The 22,645-nt window shown below is 38.6% G+C and overlaps 1 protein-coding gene across 5 annotated transcripts; it reads right to left on the reverse strand.

The window, feature by feature from the left end:
- Positions 1–1,991: 1,991 nt before the first annotated feature.
- On the reverse strand, positions 1,992–22,590 carry knl1 (kinetochore scaffold 1). 5 transcript variants are annotated; one of them, XM_061754569.1, is made up of 32 exons: positions 22,441–22,590; positions 20,564–20,656; positions 19,821–19,855; positions 19,688–19,727; positions 19,506–19,562; positions 19,300–19,382; positions 19,174–19,229; positions 19,070–19,091; positions 18,945–18,988; positions 18,807–18,859; positions 17,984–18,683; positions 17,835–17,850; positions 17,639–17,682; positions 17,511–17,560; positions 14,172–14,234; positions 8,884–12,498; positions 8,667–8,799; positions 8,536–8,585; positions 8,356–8,454; positions 8,172–8,287; positions 7,983–8,073; positions 6,648–6,764; positions 6,471–6,558; positions 4,850–4,912; positions 4,725–4,764; positions 4,517–4,621; positions 4,292–4,383; positions 3,634–3,699; positions 3,340–3,449; positions 3,111–3,232; positions 2,858–2,983; positions 1,992–2,297 (listed from the first exon to the last, which is right to left on the reverse strand). In XM_061754569.1, the coding sequence occupies exons 3-32, from the start codon at positions 19,847–19,849 to the stop codon at positions 2,201–2,203; spliced, it is 6,387 nt and encodes a 2,128-aa protein (XP_061610553.1). In that variant the 5' UTR covers positions 19,850–19,855; positions 20,564–20,656; positions 22,441–22,590; the 3' UTR covers positions 1,992–2,200. The 5 variants fall into 5 exon arrangements, with proteins under 5 accessions (XP_061610553.1, XP_061610555.1, XP_061610554.1 ...); XM_061754571.1 differs by lacking the exon at positions 20,564–20,656 and having other exon boundaries at positions 19,070–19,088; XM_061754570.1 differs by lacking the exon at positions 20,564–20,656 and having other exon boundaries at positions 17,835–17,847.
- Between the last annotated feature and the right edge of the window lie 55 nt (positions 22,591–22,645).

Below are 22,645 nucleotides of genomic sequence, written 5' to 3' on the forward strand. Positions count from 1 at the left end.
GTTGGGTGAGGAAACAACTTGTCTTAAATTGAGGTATTGCAGCAGCTTCTTGTGATTGTTCTCGTTTTGTATTTGGTGTTTAACTGCTCTCCCGGTGTTCAATAAATGGCTGAATGACTGTTGCTCTCTTTGCCCACATGTGAGGGTATCTCAGTACCATAACTGCTGATTTTTTTTTCACTTTGCTCGAGAAGTATTTTCAGCTTATCTTAAATTTGGTCTTCAATTTTCGCTCGCAACACAAAGCAAAAAAAAACGCCCATAGCGGCGACTTGTAAATCGAAAAATGAAGTCGGGGCATTTGTAAGTCAAGATAAAAGAAAATGCTTTTCATCAACTCTAATTTCACTACACTCAGATATGTATATTTCAGGACTCACTGTGCAGTTTTCCAAATAGTCAAGCACGTCTAGCACTTTACTGGCCACTTTATTAATTCTCCATTTCAATTCAACTGCAAACTTGTAGTTGCAATTTGAAGTGATGCTGAACTGCACAGCTCACTGATGCACCCTACTTGGCCCTTGCATGTAACAAAACAATAGAACCAAAACGATAGAAACAGCTCTCTCATTATGATACAGTGCAGTGCTTCATAATCAGTACGTTGGAATGTGATTGGTCAGTCAACAAACATAGCAAAATGAAAATTAAAAAATGTGCACCGCTCTGAAAGCAATGAAACTACACACAGCGACAACAAAAAACACAGATTATCATGAGTTTTTGGACCAAATATTAACTATCATGTCATTTCGAAAATTGCGTCCACCCAAGCCCCCCCCCCACCCAAAAAGGAGTTTTCTCAAAGGGTAGTCAATATCAACATTCACCACTTAGCAATGTAAAATATTAATTCCTCCAAGAACAAAATCCAATTTATGTCATTTCTTGGTTAAGCTTCAACTAGCTGCGGATAACGACAACACATCAAACCCCCCCATTGGCTTTCAATCTTCCAAAACCAATTTCAGCACCATACCTTACAGTTGTTGATGTCAGTGGAGGACATTGATGCGGTTACTACAGTGAAATACTGTTTCTAGGTGTGAGGATAAAAAGATTAAAGCAGGTTGCCTGCAGCCAAATGTTCCACGTAATAAAATTAGTACACACTATTGACATTGTAGGACCTTTTAAATAACTCTAAATCATGGATGAAACTGTTACCAAGGAAGGAAAACTGTCAATAATTATGATGCGGTGAATGTGAAAACAAATTAAGGTGTTTTTGTGTGCAGAGTTCTGTATGTAAGGTTGACACGTGTTGCCTGATCCAGATCAAACATACAGTATATAGTATATATGATGTGCAATGTTCTATTTTCATACAAAACAATGGGAAAAGACAGAAATGACAGATTAACCAGAAATATCAATTCCTCTATAAATAGAGAATGAAATGGAACTAGGGATTACAACACGGGTGGGCAGATTTTTGTGCTCAACGACCACAGGATTTTGTAGTCATTTGTAGATGGTTTAATAAAAAAAGTTACATCTGTAATTAACGAATTAATTCGACACCAGTGAGGACAAACTCTATTTTAGTTAATTAAATTTAGGAATAAAAATCTCTTAACCCAAAATATATTACAGGACTTCTCATAATGTATTGCAAATGCTCTGTGGGTCGGATTAAAGAACGGAGTGGGTTATAGTTGCTGACCCTGATTTACAACATGCTGATACATCACAGAATTATCCAGATACAATGGAAATGAGTTTTTATGGTCTATCACAAACAAAAAGAAGCACTTATTGGAATATAGCATTTCTAACTGTAATGTGACCCACAAAACTTTTAACACCAAACAACCTAAAATGAGCAGCCAGTGGTTTTTTTTTTGTTTTTTTTTGCATCAAGTCCTTTAGTCTTTCAAACGTTTTCTAAATGGGTGTCAACACAACATAAGAAAAAGGTGTTCTAATCAACCACCTCAGTACATCGCATTATCGAAAGATATAAAGAAAATGAATGGACGCGTGGATGAATTAACAGACCACATTTAATACATGAATAACAAATAAAAAAACAAATAGGGCATACTATTTTGTCATACTGTATGTAAAGGCAATATGTCATTTTGTAAACAAAACTAAGAACATGGGCGCCATCTACAGGTGATTGTGGAAACTACAGAGACTGACTGCAGACAGAACATATGGAGGAAAAATAAATCAATACATCGTACAAATTTCAACAAAGGAGATGACAGTTAATCTTTTTGACAATCTTTGTCAAGAGCTTCTTGCCTGGAGTGAATGATTCCACAATCTGTTTGATCTGGTGGCTCCTGCACACACAAGCAACATCATATAAAAAAGTAGAAGCATGTTCATGAAATTTTTAATCTCAGGCAGGCAGGGGTGTCCAAAGTCTATAATATTTTTCTTAGACGATAAAATCAATCAATCTGGGTAGGCCAGGAGTTATATTTACAGTGCTTTGTAATTATCTTAAACTAGAGCTAGTGACGTCTACACTCGGCAGTATTGAATGAGTTTAACGGTGGCCATTCAGCCTGGTCCTGCCCGAGGTTCAAACCAACGCAACCACACTCTCCCAGTTTGCTGCATGAGAGGAAGTAGCACTAACTGCTAGGTTAAAAGCCCTTGCTGGCTACCTTCTGACCAGCGGCACTCTTAACGCAGGAGTGAGGTTTTATTGCATTGAGGTTTAACTTGGGGCGTTGGAATGTAGTGTCGTGCTTTTGTCCTATCTACTGCTTTGAGGAGGAGCTACAGCACAGGTCACTTTTAACAAAAGACAAAGTGGGTAAAGATTTGTGCAGTTTGGACACCACTGCTTTAACTTGATTTCTCATACAGTCTAAAGGCCCTTGGTCATACATACGTTGTGTCTCCAAGGATATTTTTGAAGCCATGCACTTGAAGAACATAAAGGTGATTGGCCAAGCTGACTGACAAGGTGACCTCAAACTTGGAGCATCTCCTCAGACTGCTGAAGACAATATTTATTCTAGAACAAAATGACAACATTGTTATTCGTATGGAAAATGCAATAATAAATACATATGTGACATACAAGTAAAAGGGAGTGTACAGACAAAAACTATACCAACTAATACATGAGGAAACTAACTTACTGAGTGTCCACACAGCTGATCTCCACGATATTGAGCCGTAAACCTCCCCACATTTTCAGCAGTCGTAACTCCTCCCCCAAGAGACGACAGTAACTGACCACCAAGGACATGTCATGGAGCAGCTGAACACAATGGGAAGAAGAATAGACCAGAAACAGTAACTTGCTGCATAATGAACATCCAATATAATTACAAAACCAATGCTGGACCGTAATCCATCTATACAGACCTTTGGAACGTGTCTGCATGTTGGGTATTTCTCCACCCAGGCTGTTTCACCCTCGATGTACTGAGAGAGCAGCTTGTGAACCATACAGGCGTGGTTCTGTGACTTCTCATCTAGATATGAAAATACATTTTTGAAATTTATTTTTTTCAAAAAACCATGTTCAACCATAAAATGCAATCTCTCATGATTTCTGTATGACAAAATGGTAATAGAGTGGATGAAACTGCAGATGAATGTACTATCTACAGACAGTTTTTATGCATCACCACTGCTATAGACTTTTTTTCCCCTCACCATCAAGAAGAAAATTGAAATTGATATGTGAAATGCTCTGCTCAGGTTTCTTATCAGCACCATTTCCTACAAAACAAAGACAGCAAATTTATTGTTTTAGCAATATGATGTCGCTTACCTACCGCTCAGTCAGCTGGGATAGGCTCCAGCTCATCTGTGTCCCTAATGAGGACTAGCGCTACTGAAAATGGATGGATAGCGGTTTCAAAGCTTTAAGCATGTAAAAAAAACACAAATGAGACACCCCGTTTATTGACATATTGAAGCAGCAGTTCCCAACCACTGGACTGTGGGTGGCACTGAACTGCGCACCTGATTCCCCTTTGGGAGGCAAGGGAAAAATTATTACTAGCCTATTGTGTTGTGTTGCTTTATTTTTATTTCAAGTAACTTGGACTAAATGCATTTGCAATTAAATTTGTCAGTTCTACACATATTTGCTTAACTATGTTTGATTCTTTTCAAAATCAATCAACATACAATCAAGTAACATCACCAATAATAATATAATAGCAGGAGAAGAGAAAATGTGTGTCCCAAAAATTTGGGTTCGTCCATTAGCAGCGAGTCAGTGGTTTGACATAATACTAAGTGGACCTCCTACTGTATATTGGAAAGTAAAACACATTACTTCCTCTGTGGGAAGACAAAAATGTACCTTTGTACTCTAGCTGTAGATGCAATGTGTCATAGAGGAAAGTGTAGACTGTGTAGTTGTCTGTCTTTTCTTTAAAGCGCCATTCATTGATCCTAAGGAAAGGACAAAAAAACAACACAGGGACATCCTTGTATGCAAACAAATACCGGAGGGTCAAATTAAACAGTTCACATGTGTAAGTTACAATATCATATCGTATAAGAACTCATGAAAAGAGAAACTGACGTATTGAGGATGCCAATGTAGCTCTGAAGGTTTTTTGTCTCAACTTTCAGACTGCTCAATTTTCTTGAAGCCTGCTTTGTCTGAACCTCCAGTTCATATATTTGTCTGTGGTAAAGAGGAAAAAGCATACACACGAATCACATTTCAATATTAACCAACATAAACAATATTTTTCAAAGGAAACATTGAATATTTATGATCTGTTTACCGTTTTTTATCATCAAAAGTCTCATTGACCTTCTTCATTTCTGTTGAAGAAAACGCCATTCATTAATTTCACTACTGGAATTCAAATACAGTGAATTAAACTAAACATGCAGTGTGATAGCTTACCTTCCTGGAGTGACTTCAGACTTGGCTTGTTTTCATTTCCTTTTTCTTCAACTGCTGCAAGTTCTGTGAAAAAAATAAATAAAAATAATTAAGTGTATACAGTAGTAAACTTTCGACTTCTGCTATTACTAGTGTTACAAAGAGGGCTTGGTACATCCCCCATCATATTGTCCTGCATTACAGCAAGACCCAGGTGGTGTTCATTTCATTCGCTCATTCCAATACAGAGGCAACAACCTAAACAAATTCCTATTGCCTGGAACTCCACGAGGCCCAGTCACTACTCTGACTCAGGAAACATGCTGTCACCATCAGCAGTGCCTTTCAAGGGTTGTTTCACCAAGAGAGGCTCCTTCGCGAAAACAAGCCACTACTGAGATTTCTTTGGATGGATTTGAACCATAGCTAACTGCCCAGTGCGTATGAGTGGCGCATCCTCCCCTTTGGTACCACCTCTAGTCCCTGCTGGGCGGTATTTGCCCTCCATAAGACAGCCATAGATCACACACACCCAGCGGACCCTGTCAAAGAGGTGATTGAGAAGTACTTTTATGTGGATAACTGCATGTTGAAGAAGAGGCCAAAGCCCTCGTTGATCGGTTGTGGAAGTAGTTAGCAGAAGGATGGTTTGACCTGTGTCAGTGTGGGCAAGCAATGTCCCTTCAGTGATCTGCCATTCTAGCTGACACTCAGGAATCAGCCCTCGGGCTTCACTGGCACTTTCAGTCAGAGAGACACCTTGTCATACAAGTCTCGCCATCTCGATTGCTCTGAGATCACCATGTGGACTATCTATAGAGTCTTGGGTAACCAATATGACCCACTTCACTACACAACTAGCGCTAAGACCCGAGTCCAACAGCTCTGGGACAAAAAAGAGAGAGATTGGGGGTTGTCCCAGTTTCCTAAAGGCCTTCCCCAGTCATGCCGAAACTGGGAAAGCGAACTGCCTAATTTGCAGCACATCATTCTTCCAAGGTGCCACACTAGTCAAGCAATGGATACTTTACCAGTTTAAGCCATCTTCACATATTCTACTAGCTTAAGAGATGTTCACACATTTTGCTATGCATCAGAGCGAGCCTACAGCTGAAAGCCACATCATCCAGGTCTAGAATGAGTGATTGCAGAACTCAGACGGAGGTATTGGCTTGTTCACGGATGAGAAGATAGTCAGCGTCATCAGTGAGACTGCACTGACTGTCAGAAATGGCAGGGAACACCCATATTCCTAAAATGGCTGATCTGCCCCCTACAAGATTGTACCTCCACAAGCCTGCATTTTACTCCACAGGAGTGGACTGCCTTGGTCCCTACGAGGTGAAGATTGGTCGTAGGAGTGAAAAGAGATGGGGTATCATCTTTAAGTGTATGACCACATGGGCAGTCCATGTGGATTTGAGCAAATGTGTTATTTCAAAAGTGTATATCAAGTACGTAGCCCGCTGCATTAATCGGCATCCAAGAAGTATTGTCACTCTAAGTTTCAAAGAGGTTGGTGACCCCTGCTATAGATTAACACTGTAAACCCACAAACACACTAAATAACACAAAGTGAACTAAAAAATAATTAGGCATAATGAACATTTCTAAAGTGGTTATTTTTTACAGAAGGCATTACCTGCTTCCAAATCACAAATACAGTCATCCAGAGTTTTGATCATCTCATTAGATTCATCAACTGTACTTCTCAACTTCTGTTTCCCGTCCTGAAAAGAATAAAATCTCAATGTCAGATAAAGCTCTCAAACCAGTCTTGAGAGTACACTGAAGTATTTTAACAGGATTTTCTATTTACCGTAACAGTTTGTACAAGATCAGAGTACAGGACCTCCTTCATTTCATGGGAGCGGACTTTGCTCATCTTTCTGAAGAAATTGTTTCTCTCTTTTAATTTTACACCAAAAGATCTCATCTGTGGATTCAAACAGTCATGGAAGAACTAAGTTCACTGAATGTGGAAATTGCGAAGAATCAACCCAATGAGCTTTCACATAGGAAGGTCTAATATAGTAGAGCATCCAAAGTTGAACCTGCCAAAAGTCATACAATGTGGAGTTCAAGCAAATCTTTCTGGGGAAAATGCCTCTAGCATCAAACAAAACTTGGATTTAAAACCTCTCTCATTATGTCAGCAAATCTTGGGAGACTCAGCGAGCATCGAAAAGATTACCAGTAACAAGGGCTGGCGACTAATCGAAATGTAATTTTTATTCCAAATTTATCTTATCACGATTATAAAAATTATATTTGAAAGAACAACTATGAATGTGCCACAGCACGGGTTGAGTATAAATTCCTGGGTTGGGCAGCGAAGGGGCCCTCGGGAAGCTGTGCGGATTTCATTCCAGGCAGACGGCTGTTATTTTTTTCTTTGCACATCGCAGCCTATCTGCATTTGTGATGAAGGTATCCGATAGAAATATCCCAGGCAGTACAATGCAAACAGTGAGTCATTCCCTATTATTGCTACGTTATGTGCATGCATTGTTCGGTGCGTGTATTTTCTTTCAGGCACCTTTTTGGGCAGCTAAGGGGTCCTCGGAAAGACTGTCCAAATCCTTTTTTGTTTGTTTGTGGCATTTTTCTTTTTTAATTAAACAGTAATTATTGTACAATTATTTTTCTGCTACAAAAATGCAATATAATATGTTTCGATAGCTTTTTACAAATGAGAAACCAGGGGGCGCGCTACATCAACTACACGGTAAAATACGTCATTTCCAGTATGCCATTTTTGGCCACCAAGTGAGCCAAGCGCGTGAATGTCTAAAGTAGACACTAAATATTCAAAAGTCAAACAAAAAAATACAGTAAGATGTTATAGATACTGAGAAGCTTCATAAGAATTGTCATCTCTAGTAGGGGCTTAAGTGAAAATTACATTACAGTAATGAATGTGAAAATATTCTTAATAAATTGCCTGTACAGTTCAGAAAGGTTTGCTTATGGCAACAGTTTGAATCTGGAACACATTAATTCACTATCGGAGGTTCCTCTGCAAACCATAGGAAAAAAAAAACTCATCTCATATCTTTTTGAAGATGGGTGTACAGTATGAGCATGTTAAGAGGGTCAGTTAGCTCGGTAATGTCAGCAACCATCATAACAACAACAACAACAACAAAAATACCTCCTTTCGAGAACATTCTTTCATCTCTTTCCACAAACATTTATTGACCATCTTGAGAGGTTTGTTTAAGTCCAACATTCTGCAATTCAACCTGAAAACACAAAAGTACAGTGTGTCGTCAACTTTTAAGACAACTACTTTACTGTATTTGAGTGACGCTTATGGCTATAATTTAAAAAATACTCTTACCCTTCCACCTTTTCAGAGAGGATCTCAAAATCAGATTCATAGACCTTTTCTTTGGGACGATTTATAAGTCTGTCTTTCAATACATCCACTGTTGAGCGATCAGTGTCGGATGGAAGCTGAGCACACCGAAAACAATTCATATTATTGCATGTCAGTTTTGATCTTTTTGATAGAATAAACCTACTCTGCCAGGAACGACGCTTTGCCGGGGCTTATGGACCACAAAGTCTATGCTGAAGAGTTGAAAGAACTCTAGCATTGTTATAGTGCCATCTTCTAATTTCTGTAAGAAATGTGGAAATTAATCCCTGGGATGTGTGGAAAAACAATTCATGAATTTATGGATTCGGATCTAAAAACAAACCTGCACATCCTTGTCTTCAAGCTGGGATTCCAACATGCTCTGTTTAAAATCTGAAAACAACAAATGAAACGTTATAATAATAATTTAAACCAAAAAAAACATGACAAAACGTATACACTGGGAACATTTACTAGAATTAACTGTAGGGTCATATCGGCTGCTGTTTGTGTGAGTACTGTTGGAGGAATCCATGGCCTGATTCGACATTGTTGGAACTGTAGTTATGTTCACACGATCATATTCCAGAACATGAGCTGGTATTCCCTGGTAAGAAATCAAACATGTTACCATCTAATAAATTTGGGGTTACGTGCCTGATTTTGAAAAAGGATTAATGTATTGACCTACCATTTCAACAGCCTCAGGGACCATCTCACTGGATGCCTTCATTTTCTTTTTGTCCTCTGCATTGTTTTCATCTGATGGCAAGGGTCTCTTTATTCCTTGGGCACCATTTGGGCTGTTTTCTTGAAAAACATTGTCCAGTAAGGATTCATCTATGTTGAAATCTTCAAAAGGGATCATGTTTTCTGAGATTTCGAGGGCACTTTCTGTGTCCAGTGTTTCTGATAGCTCTTCGCAACTACAGAGTACTTCATCATTAATGTCACTCAAATCGTCATTCCACTTCTTCAGTTTACTGGTAATATTTTCAGTTGCTGTCATACACACAGATTTTTCCTTGGCATTGGCATAGCTGGAGTTTGCCTTTTTTGGTTCGTCAGCTGGGCTTCTTTGTGGGATTTTTGGCTTAAAGCCTCTCATTGACAGTCTTGACATAAGCTCTGTAGTCTTAAATTTGAAAGGAGTTGCCACGGTTGTGTAGTCTTGCGGACCATGTTGTGTATCGTCATCCTCAACGTTTCCCAAGTCTGTTTTAACATCTGGCACAACATCAGGGACCAAATCATTTTTATCATCTTTTGTGTTTTCGTCAGCGTCAGGGTCCAAACAAGGCAAAGGTGCAGTGCAGCTTTCTGTGGCAATAATGTCAGATGTCTTGCTATTCATGCAGCTCAAACGCCTCAGTTTTAATTGAAGATTAGCTAAACTTAAACGTCTAGACTGCGTGGTAGGACTTGAACCATTGCAATAGTCACCGGCATTAGGTGAATTTAACTTCTGCGACAAAGGGCTGGTTTTATTTCTTAATTCAGCTCCATTGCTTCTCTGAGTTTCTTTTGAGTCAATGGAATCTATACGTTCCACTACATCTTGGCTAGATAGTTCAGGCACTCCACTGGTTTGTTGTGACGTCATCTCTCTGCTCTCTTGAACATCAGCACATGGGTGTTGTGTTGATGACTCACACTGAGGGGGGTCACCCGAGCAACTGTCTCCAACAATAAAGCCTGTTTGAACTTCTGTCAGGTTGATGTTTATGTCAGTCTCTGCTCCTTGAGAAGAGCCATCCTTGTTCTTCATTGTTGTTAAAGGACTATCATAAAGATCTTTAATTTCTGGAACTTTGTACTTATTATCCACATACAGTGTTTTAGCCTGTGCTGGTCTTATTTTTTTTTTGTCAACCGATTCTTCAATGTATGGTTCTAATGGAGGGTCTGCCTTCGTGACCATGTGGTCAGTTGAAGGGAAACCTGTATTACAAAAGATATTTTGTCCTGGATTTAAACCGAGAACTGATATAGGTCTTTTTTTTGGCGGACCACAAAGCTCTTCTTGTTTCTTGGCTGGAGGAACTTCATTGGATAGTAACCTAACAGCAATGTTTACAGTGTGACGTTGTGTTGCATCCACAGGTGCATCATTTGTAGTCAATCTTATGGTCTTCTCTCCTCCAAAAGTAAAACACTCTCTGTTTTGTTGGGTCTGTGGCTCAAAACAAGTAGCAGTGTTTATGGCATGACTTTGTGGAACTGTCAAAGCAGCATCATTGACTCTAAATCTCACAGAGGTCTCTGGAACTGCAGGTAAGACGTTAAAATTTTGGTGTGTACCTGATTCATTGGTAAGTTCATTGTGGTGTGCTCCTACTTCCAAATTTGAATCAATGTTTGCAGGGAGGCTATTTGTCGCATCCACAACAACGTCTTTTGCTGAAAACCTCTGCATTTTCTCTTCTCCAGCAGGTACAAAGTGAACATTTTGGTGTGTTCCTGGTTCTAAAGGAGGATTATTTTGTGTCACTTCAATAGCAGCATCATTTACTGTAAACCTCATGCAATTCTCTCTCACTGTAGGTATAAAGTTAACATTCTGGTTTGTACCTAGTTCATTGGTAGGTTCATTGTGGTGTGCTCCTGGTTCCAAATGTGAATCAATGTTTGCAGGGAGTTTTTGCGTCACATCCATAGCCGCGTCTTTTGCTGGAAACCTCTGCATTTTCTCTTCTCCAGCGAGTACAAAGTGAACATTCTGGTGTGCTACTGGTTCAAAAGGAGCATCAATGTTTACAGTGAGGCTTCGTGTCATATCTATTGCAGTGTCCTTTTCTGAAAACCTAATTGTCTCTCCTCCAATAGGCTGATTGTGGGGTGCTCCTTGTTCCAAAGGTGAATCAATGTTTGCAGGGAGGAGTTGCCTCAGGGCTTTCGCTTCTTCAGCAGGTGCAAAGTTGATATTTTGGTGGGCTGCTGGTTTATGTGTAGCAATGTTTGCGGTGAGGCTCCCTGTCACATCCATTGCTGCATCATTTTCTAAAAATCTGATAGTTTTCTCTCCTCTAGCAAGTACAAAGTTACTATTATGGTGTGCACCTGGTTCCAAATGTGTAGCAATGTTTGCAGTGAGGTTTTGAGCCACATCCATAGCTGTGTCATTTGTTGAAAACCTGAAAGTTTTTTCTATTCCAGCAGGTACAAATTTATTAGTGTGGTGTGCTCCTGGTTCAAAGGGAGTATCAATTATTGCAGTGAGGTTTTGTGTAATTTCCATTGCTGTGTCATTTGCTGAAAACTTGTTTTTCTCTCCTCCAACGGGTACAGAGCGGACATTTTTGTGTGCTCCTAGTTTAAAGGGAGTATCAATTATTGCAGCGATGCTTTGCGTCATATCCATCACTGCGTCCTTTGCAGAAAACCTGATAGTTTTCCGTCCTCCAGCAGGTATGGAGTTACCATTCTGGTGTGCATGTGGTTCGAAATGTGTAGCAATGCTTGCTGTGAGGTTCCCCGTCACATCCATCGCTGTGCTATTTGTTGAAAAACAATTTTTTTCTCTTCCACCAGGTATGTAGTTAGTATTGTGGTGTGCACCTTGTTCAAAGAGAGTATCATTTATTGCATTGAGGTTTTGTGTCAAATCCATTGCTGCATTATTTGCTGAAAACCTCATGGTTTTCTCTCCTCCAGTGGGTACAGAGTGGACATTTTTGTGTGCTCCTGGTTCAAAGGGAGCATCAATTATTCCAGTGAGGTTTTGCGTCATATCCATCCATGCGTCATTTGCAGAAAACCTAATAGTTTTCTCTCCTTCAGCGGGTATGGAGTTACCATTCTGCTGTGCACCTGGTTCCAAATGTGTAGCAATGTTTGCGGTAAGGTTTTGCGTTAAATCCATCGCTGTGTCATTTGTTGAAAACCTGATGTTTTTTTCTCCTCCAGGAGGTACGAAGTTAGTATTGTGGTGTGTTCCTGGTTCAAAAGGAGTATCAATTATTGGAGTGAGGGTTTGCGTCATATCCATCACTGCGTCATTTGCTGAAAATCTGATGGTTTTCTCTCCTCCAGCAGGAACAGAGTTGAAATTTTTTTGGTCTCCTGTTTCAAAAGGGGTACTAATGTTTACAGTAAGGCTTCGGGTCACATCCATTGTGGCATCATATGCTGTGAACCTCATTGTTCTCTCATCACTCGTAGGTAAACTGTCCAGAGTTTTGTGTGATTGTATTGTGAAAGTACTAGCTATGTTTACAGAATGAGTACCAGTCACATCCAAGTGAGCATCACCATCTGTAAATCTCACTGCTTGCTCTCTGCAGTCCTCTTGAGTCTCAGAATTAATCTGAGGGAAAAAACAAAACAAAATATTTTGATTTAAATCATACTGGCATTTATTTATTTAACTCATCCACTAGAGATTCTATTTTGGTAGAGACTGTAAAAAAATGCCACAACCAAGAAGGCAGGGCAGAGTATGGTGTTAAAGGTGATGTTTTCAGATTTCAAACTGCAAGATTTGAATGTATAGCCTCACTTCACTCCCCCCAACCCTCTCGCATCACTGCCTAAAGAAACGCCGCCAGCTCACTAACCTTACTGTGCAAGGCTGCTATATTGCGAGCATGACTTTTTCATGATGGAATGTTGCCAATAGGGATGGGTAAAAATATTGATTCTGTAATGCATTGCAATTGTTAGCGCAATTCGATATCGATTCACTTCTTGGCCATTGTGAGGCACTGTGGTTTGCGTTGTATGGACGGAAGCCAAATACAATGACGACTGACGCAAATAGCAGCTGCAGCAGCAGAGCGACTTCTATTTTTAAATCTGACATTTGGGGTCATTTTGGATTCCCCTGTCAATTCAGAAATGGACAAAAGACAGTAACCCCATGATGGAATTGCAATACAAAAAACCGCCAGAAGTCGTCGCCCCGGAACTATACAGCTGTTTTGGAGTCATTAAAGTCGACAGAAAGAGTGACTGACCCCTACGTACATAACTATCACTTCTCATTTCATTTCTAACAAGTGGAAATTCATGTCAAATGTTCTGCAGACTAGAGCCCCCTACACAGAAGTCACACTGGGAGGAAGTATTATAATGAACCTGTTACGCAATAAATGTATGGGGTTTGACGAAGAAAGGACCGGTATTGGCTTGTCTCACAATTCTGCAAACATGCTACTTAATGGGGTATTACTTAAATACCCTGTAAATAATACTAACCCTAAATAGTAAAGAACTATTACGTATACATGCATGTTACTTTTTCAATATAGAGCTGTCATCATGTTTTCACTTTTGTACTCCATATGGACACAAGTTATTATTGTGCATTTTTCTTACAATTTCTAAGAGGAAATAAATTTAAGTTTAAATGCAATTTCCATTTTCAGTGCTTATACACAACTGCCATATTATTTTTACTTTTGTACTCCATATATATACAAATAGGTTATGTGCAAATCTTTATTCTCAGATGTTTTATGTCCTTAAAAATGTGATGTGACATTTTAAAAATGGACTTGAATTTGAATGAAATGCTGGGGCGTGACATTAGAAAGGCCGTTCAAGCTCGAAAACTTCCCAGAATTGCTGAATTAAACGGACTGGCGTCGGGGCCCGTCCAACTCGCCACAGCTGCGCCCCCGAGAGGGCCCTTGCAACGGAGACACTAATAGGAAAGACAACTCTTTTACGTGCATTGGCTCATGACCCAACTGGCTACCAAGGTAACTAGCCAGCGAGCTTGTCAGTACGATGTTGGTTCGTCCAAGAACTCTCCACTTCACGTGGCTTTGTGCTGTGTCTGCATCCACATAACAGCAAAATATCAGGGAAAGTTAACTGTGTAATAGATACACCAACAGCTTGTGGCTGTGCATTGCTGTGACAGTTTACTGGGTCTTTAAACATTAAAGTAGGAAAAATATGGAAAAATACAAGAATCTCAGAAGGGAGGGGTAAATACTTTTTCACGGCACACTATAAGAGAGGTGATGAACTTACCTGAGGACCCGGTGAGGATGGTGACGTTAACGATTTGTGCTGCAAGCCCGGCGATGCAGCCATCTGTGTAGGACATCACTGATACATGAGTTAACCCTTGATTTGTCTCCAGAGTTGTCCAATTCCTTCTTTTTAACTTTTGTTTCTAACCAGAGATAATAATATGACCAAGAAAAGATAATGGTCTCCTTTTGCGAGGGGCTGCCGTGTGCGGCAGATTGAGTCACCCCTTCTGCCACAACAGTTGTCACGGTGTGACAAGTTTTAAAATAATAATTAAAATAATATTAAGGCTGAGGATGGGGGCAGAGTGGGATGAATTTTCAAAAGATATAAATATTCTCCTATCAGCTTTTAACATATATGACAAAAAGTGTTGTTGCTGTTTTGACTGCAAACTCCACACCTGAATTAAGATAGTCTTTTTAATTATATTCCTAGCCTTTTTAAAAGACAAATAACAGGTAAAATAGCATTTTATATCATCATCATTATTATAGACCTGTTCTAAGGCAGTATTCTCATTGCAATGCTGTCTGTACTTCCTCTTACAGTGTTATTGTTTCCCAACCTTCATTGAGCCAAGGCACATACAGTATTTCATATCATTAGTCAAATAGCATAATATGTGACAGTCATTTTTAACTGACTGTCACAATATCAACAAAAAATACCAATGTGCTTGCTAAAAGTTGTGTTTTTTGTTTGTTTGTGAAGATTTTCAGTCATCAACATTATGGTAATTTGCAAAAGTGAACTATGGCAAGGAGATGTTGTTGATGTTTTTTCATGTGTTTTTGAAGACGTAAAAAAATACTTACGCAATTATGATACTAAGCTAGTGATATTTTATTTTTTCCATCTATTACTCCTCAGCAAAATAAAAAAAATAAAAGCACACCTGATGTTTCACAGTTATTCGGGTTTCCTTCCCTCAATGTACAGATGGAAATTAATCATTTTGTTTTTATGTGCATTTCAGTTATCACTCCAAATTATTTTGATAGTTATTTTATCTATATTATAAGATGAAGTCTGTCCATAAGAGCATAACTAATGAAATGTGGTTTGTCCACCTTGCATTTCTTGTGCAGGTGGAAGCCATTGGAGTGGCTCATCAGTCTCTGTAATCCCAATGATACTGCCTGTTTCAAATTATGTCATATCCATGCTCAGGTCATTTTTGGGATGGATTGGCTCTTCATTAAATAGTTGCACATTTGCCTTAACCAGAGGGTTAATCTGAGCAATTCCATTATGTCTAGGGTTAATGTGGGGGCCTTCTGGTTTAAACATGTTTGCAAGGAGTTTTTGGAATTTGGGATTTGGATGATACTAGAAGACCTGTTTTTCGTCCACAGGGAGAAATTTCCAAATTTTGAGTTGGGAGAGGTGCTAGATCTCCTGTGGTTTAAGGAGTAATACTCTGCCTCATGTCCATATAGCCGTCAACTGCAGTAAACCTCATTTTTTTCTCTGTGCATTTTTCTTTTACATTGTCCTAAAAAATATACAACATCTCATCAAATAATCATCATTCATCTTATATTTTCAACTGCCCTGGAATAGCTTGAAAAGTGAAGTATATTTAGTAAAGTTAAATGTTAAAGGACCTATCTAATACTGCGAACAGCAGCACTTATTCCATAGTTCTGGACTGAAATTCCCTCCAAAATAGACTCAATCGTAATTTTAAGCTTGTTATTTAGCCATATTTTGGCCCACCCACATTTAGGTCAAAACCTGCATGAGCCTGCCGACGTAGGTGACAGAAAGTGAGCACATTTCCTTATATTAGTACTGTACATTTTCTTGGTTGCTTCACAAATCAATACTATTTGTCTGTCCCAACTTCGTCTGTTATTTTTACGCAATATTAACCAATTTAAAGTGGTGAAAATAGCTTGAGAACAAATCTATAAAGTCATGAATGCTCAAAATGTCTGAAGTGTTGTAAAACCCATTTCCTCGTTTTGGAGAAGCAAGTTGTGGGGCAAATTGTTGCCTATATTGAAAGTCTGGATTTTTGTTTTTAGACAACAAGTTAAAATAGTGAGGTGAGATAAAGTACATCTGAGTAGGCTTGTATTGTTAAAATCGATTGCTGTAATGCTTCGTCGCATAAGGAAGGAAGCCACATGAGGTAAATGCATGCAGATTAATTTCCGCCTATATACAGTAAAAATTACCGTAGTCAGCTCATTGTTGTATTGACATGGCTCTAAAAAGAGTTTGGGAAAATTACGTTTGCCGTTGTGAAGTTAAAGGCTTTTCTTACGGTAGGTGGTGTCGTGTGACCGCAGCGGACTTTGATGGCCATAGCTGTCAACATTGTGAACACTAGCCAGCATGGTGTAGCAGCATGGTGTAGCGTTTGTACTGTTTTGATCATAATCAATTTGAGATTTTTTTGCATATAAAATTCGCGATTGAACATGCTGTTGTGTTATTGTGAGTGTGCAACGGTATATGACAGCTTGGTGTGAGCGAACCCAGTAAAGAGGATGGCTGGCGCCCGGAGCCCTATACTATCATATTAATCAATGACAGCGTAATAAATTAGCGATTTTTTTAGCACATTGAACGACTGAACATAATTTTGGGATGCAGTTGTGTTCTGCCACTTTCATTTCATTGAGCAAAAAATACAAAACAAATTGTTATTGGAATATAGGCTGTGTGGATGCGATAGGTTCTTTAATGTTTCTCGGAAAATAAAACATTTTTGCAAAAGTCAATATTTACAATGTTGACCCTTATTCTAAAATTGATTATCCTGCTCATTACAACAACATAGACACCATGTAAATCATAACCATAAAACTGAAGTTGTAAACTCGTTGCAAAGATTTTGGTCAACTAATATAAGAAGCGTAATAAAGGCAACATAGAGTATTTAACAAGGATCCCAGGATGGAAGAAAAAAATGGAAGAAATTTTGTTGACAGCAGGGAAAGCAATTTGCTAAAGATATTTTTCTCAGATTTTCTAAATAGTTACTTATAAATGACAGTTGGCATAATTTTCAAGTGATCAACCATGAGAATATAATTCAAATATTTTTGAACAAACCTCCCAATTATAACTATTATTTTTTTTTAAATGTAAAAATTAAAATGCACAGTTCCCAACATATTATTATTACACATAGAGTTGAATTATATTCTGACGGTCGATGACTTAAAAATTATGATGGCTGTCATTTGTATTAACTATTTAGGAAAATCTGAGAAAAATATCATTTGCCTAATAATTTGGAACAGAGTGTAAATAGTGGACTTCGCTAAATAATGGAGGTCTACGATCCCTGAAGTAATATAATAGAATTTTAAAACTTACCCTTTGTCGTTGAAGTGCATGAAAAGACTGATTCTTTAAATAGAGTGTGTCTAAAAATGTAAAGCACAAGTTAATACAAACAGCATTAGATGAATGCAGATGATTAGACTGAACAATAAACAACATACCAGTTATCTGAAAAGATTCTTCTTCAGCATTTTCCTTCTCAAACCTTTTGGGAAACAATTACAATATTTGCTCGTTACATTAATTTTATATACAATAAGATCTGTTACACGACAAATAAATAAACTCTGACTGGAAGTTCATGAAATTTAATGAAGTAAAAATGACTAACTGGAGTGTGGGTATAATCCAACATACCTGTTTCCAGATGCTGCTGTCATAAAGAAATAATGTAAAATAAAATGTTACCAAAGATGTTAAAAAGCTACTCAGAAAAGGGAAATGAATAGAAGTCAGTAGGAAAAGTTTAAATGAAAGTAAATGTGTTTGTACTTGAAATAAAGTACCTTTTGTGTTGTATGATCCTGGTGTCATGCCGGTCTGCTTCTGAAGGGTCTTTGTGTTGTGTATTGCTTGTAATGCAGTATCAGACTGGGAATACATTTCTTGTGTGGGGAAAAGACACTGAAAAGGATCGTCAGCATCATCTGTCAATCCTGTAATGTGGCTTGTGTGGGTAACTGTCAAATCCATGTCTTGAGAGAGTCCAATATTCCTGGCGTTATTAGGCGATTTCCCCATTTCAGAATAAACTGAAGTCGGAGTTTGATTTTCCTTATTCACATCTACCTTTTGGGTTTTAATCTGTGACATGTTAGTCTCCAATGTGGCTTCGGAGAGTTTCACATTTGATCCATGTGATTCTGAAAGACTACAGAGCAAGTTGTTGAAAGAGGGATCAAAACTTGGAAGAGATGACGTAACTCTAAAATCTGTGACTCTGCCTGCGGATGGCGCTTGTAACCCTCTTGCGACATTCGCGTTATACCTTAGGCTCATATCCAAGGATTTGCTATCTGCTGAGGACATCACTGTCTTCTTTCCACAAGAAAGCAAGGTGGTTCTATTCTTCTGTGGAGAATCTACAAGACAGCCTTCATTATTAGCTATGTTGATAGTGTGACTCTGGGTCATCTCCATGAAGCCATCATCCTCACAATACATCACTGTTTTCTCTCCAAAACCCAATCCAGGTTCAAAGGTGGCCTGAGGACGAGTAAAATGTAAATGAATGGACACCAAAAACATTTGTAAAACATCTTTGAGGAACATTATAAAGATTCACATTTAAAATGTAAAAGCTTGGTATAGTAATGAAGATAATATCACCTTTCCATTTAGGTCAGAGGTATGAAGAGGTGCACTTATCACAGGCTCCATTCCTAGATTGATTTTGGACACACATATTTACAATGTACACAAAAACAAACAGCAACTCAAAAGAATTAAAAAAAAAAAATGATATACCCATTATTTGTTGAATCCCATCTTCACCAATTGACACCTGAACACTACAATGGGGCAAATGAAAAAAACTACATTCAGATCATTTTATTTTCAGGAAAATGAGATCATTGTAATAGTTACTTTACCTATTTTGTGTTGGTAGCACTGCTAAGAAAATAAATGCAAGGCAATAATTACAAAAATGCTTGTTATTAAGTATTCGATCAGATAAAGTCAATACTTTACATACCTGTAGACATTAACTCTTGGAATGGACTGCGGAGTGGGGAGGCATTTTTAACATCCCTTGAAAAGGAACAAAGTCTTAACGTATGTTGTTGTTTTAACATAAATGTGTGTGTTTTCAGTGTTTTACTTGGCAAAAAGGAGGACATCATTGGCTGGTGCAAAGCTAACTCTTCTGGAATTTCTTTTTTCAGTAGGTTTGGCACATTCAACCTGAATGATAATATTGCATTATATATTGCATATATTCTGGAACCATTATTACATGGTTAGACCGAGTCGTACAATAACATTCCACAATTTCAGTATACATCTTAAACCAGGAAATCCATTTACCATATTTTCCTGTTGCTCTGGATCTGTGAATATTGATTTCCGTGGGGCTTTAAGAATCTGAAAAATTTAAATACAAAAATATAAGAAAAATAACATAATTGTTGTAATTGTAAAAAAACTTCCATAAAGTATGTAAGAATATGTATACTGTATTTTCATCATAAGTCATTTACATTACTCACAGAAGAAATGCGTCTCCTGAAGCAGTATTCACTGTTTTCACTGTAATATAAAACAAACACTTCAAATCACAAAACCCAATCACAAGGTGTAAGACGAACATTGTGTTAAGTGTGTCAAAAGTGTTTGACTCACTCATTCTTGCCAGGGTCCGAGGGCTCCATTTTCAACTAAATTATAAAAAGAGTACTGTATTCATAAATTGAGGACGGGTACAGACAACCTTTCATTGGCAGTAACCTAGTTTTGCATCTCTTAAAAGTCCCTTTCCATGAGAATCCATTTTTCTCTACTGTTCTATGCATACATACTTCAAAATGAGTCTGTGACCTTGTTTAAGATTGACATCAATGCGGTTTTTCGATTGAATGCAATAGGCTTTAAACACCAAAACCACTTGCAAATGACAGGATTTAAATTGCCGATAATGTGACGTAGTTTTGACAATAATATTCAAGTACCTGCCCACTTCGCGGTTGATACCCACCCACTCAATTCAGCAGTAGAGTTTTAAGCGAGCAAGTCTCAGGCATACAAATACAGTCTGTAATCATACATGCATATGTTGTGTTTGACAACAGTACTTAATTACAGTATATTTATATTTTTTTATGTAAATCTGATGGATGAAATAGCGAAGCTGGCATTCATTGCTGCCAGCAATCATGTGGCAAATTCAACTCCCATGAATGGGAGCGGATGACGAACTCAAATAATCTCCTCTATTTCATTTCACCCTTCACCCACGTCCCCTCAGAGCTCACGCTCCAATTTAATGGCCAAACAATCCAACACTTGGTGAATTTCGCTTTACAATTATTTATACACACTGAACGTGCATGTGCTTCATTTGCTCAACATAGATATGCATCTCCCACCCGGTCCTCTTCAGCGGGCCGTAGGCGCTCTCGCGTCCGGTGAGAGAGTGCTGTGAGCGGCCACAGCGACGTCTGTCCTCCGTGGCAAAGGTTCTGCATTATCAATACATAGTTATAGACGAATGAGTGCCAAATCCATCTACCTGGCTGGTAATGTATTTGATCAAACTCTTAATATATTAGGCCTGCACAAAAGATTTAAAGCGAGCATAAGAGAGGTCTCTTGACGCTTACAAGTAAGTGTTAATCAATGTTGAATTGAAAATGTTTAGACGGTTAAATGTCTTTTTTTTGGGGGGGGGGGGGGTAATAAGAAAAAATGGAAACAATACACATATATTGCAAAACAAAATCATATGAAGTTATGTTTTACCATTACATAACGTGCCAAAAGCAATCACGGTCATTGTCAGTAGGTTCCACTTGTCTTACCGTATTTTGCCAAATCAATTTTTTGGGGGTATTTGCGATGTAATATTGTCTCTATTGTGCCTCAGTAAACATAAAAAATGTATTAAAATCATCCACGAATTCCTGAGTTTCAGACGTTTTTCTGCCGAGAGGCCTGAAAGCAGGTCATTCGAATTGATCAAGCTTATCTACGTCATTAGCGAAGATCTCCGCCTACCTCTCTGCTCCTGAGCCAGCGCTGTCAACATAAAAAACATGCGCTCTCACAACTGGGTCTTCTACACGGAGGCAACCAATCACCGGAAAGGTGGCAGTCTTAGCCAAATATGCACTACGGAGTTACAAAACTGATTCAAACAGAAGTAGCTGTCAGAGGGGCGTTATTAGGATTCCCACATAGTTTCTAGGCAGGATGCGCCCCACTGCGACATGATTAGCTCCTGCGTCGCAGGAAGGACAGGCTACGCAGATGTAACGAGTCGATCTGTCAATTGACTGTCTGTTGTCGTACTAGAGCGGCTCCAACTACCGGGGACAAATTCCTTGTGTTTTTTTTACATACTTGGCAAATAAAACATGATTCTGATTCCAAACCTGTATCACATTTGTACTAAGTAAAAACAAACACGCTTGGTTTGGTTAGGTTTAGGGCTAGGGGTGGGCCTTAAGGGGGTTTAGGATGGGTTAAGGATTAGGGTGGGTTAGAGTTAGTAGGAAACAACGCTGCCACACTTGGGTCACATACTTTTCCTGTCTGGAAGTAGGAAGGCGTGTTCTACAGGGATACAACAGCCAATCATAGTGCTGCAACGCGTGTCCTGGTGCCAGTAAGATTGGAGCAGGGCGTGTCCTGCCTAGAAACTACATGCGAATCCTAATAACGCGTCAGAGGGGCCTTTTCTGGACACTCGTATGACAAAACCAATGTGTTTTTTTTTTTTATGAAATTGACACTTTTATGGTAAGTCTATGTTAAAGAGTCACTCGATGGAGGCCTAAATAGCCAAAGTAATGGCAGCAAAATCTAAAGCTTTCGACACCCTACTCACAAGCATCCACATGCACACTCCCCGATATGAGCCAATACTCAAGTTGAAATGTCCCTTTGATCTTTCATCTCAATCGTTAATTCGCTTCAGAATTATAATTTTTTTTTTTTTTGCTCTTTGAATTCGCCGACGCTACAATATTAAACGAAATACGGCTTTTAAAGACAATTACAGGACTTCTTCCATTAGTAAACAAACACAACACTCACTCTTAATCGAAAACACACGTCTATGACCAGCAAATAATAATGTTCATTGGGCTCACTGTCACTCAAAAAAAGACGCAAACAGTTAGTGACTTTGACAAAATATAATTCGTGTGCATTTACTTCCACTACTATTTCGTTGTTAGCATTATAGCTTTCAATTAATAAATGGGAACAAAAATGTGGAAATAAATAAGAAAGTCAGACATACCTCGTAGTGGTTACTTGTGAACTTTTTAAACTTATTGAAAAATACCGTTACTTGTGAACAAATATTTTACCCATGACGTACAACGTAAAAAAAGCTGCACCGCACTCAAGCTAACATCAACTATAAGATAACGTCTGGAGTTTTGAATTGTCCCGCCTACGCGCATGCGCAGTGAACGTCTGTCGTTGATTTTATAAGGAATTAT

Source organism: Phyllopteryx taeniolatus, chromosome 18 (genome assembly GCF_024500385.1).
Source record: "Phyllopteryx taeniolatus isolate TA_2022b chromosome 18, UOR_Ptae_1.2, whole genome shotgun sequence".
Classification (NCBI taxonomy): domain Eukaryota; kingdom Metazoa; phylum Chordata; class Actinopteri; order Syngnathiformes; family Syngnathidae; genus Phyllopteryx; species Phyllopteryx taeniolatus.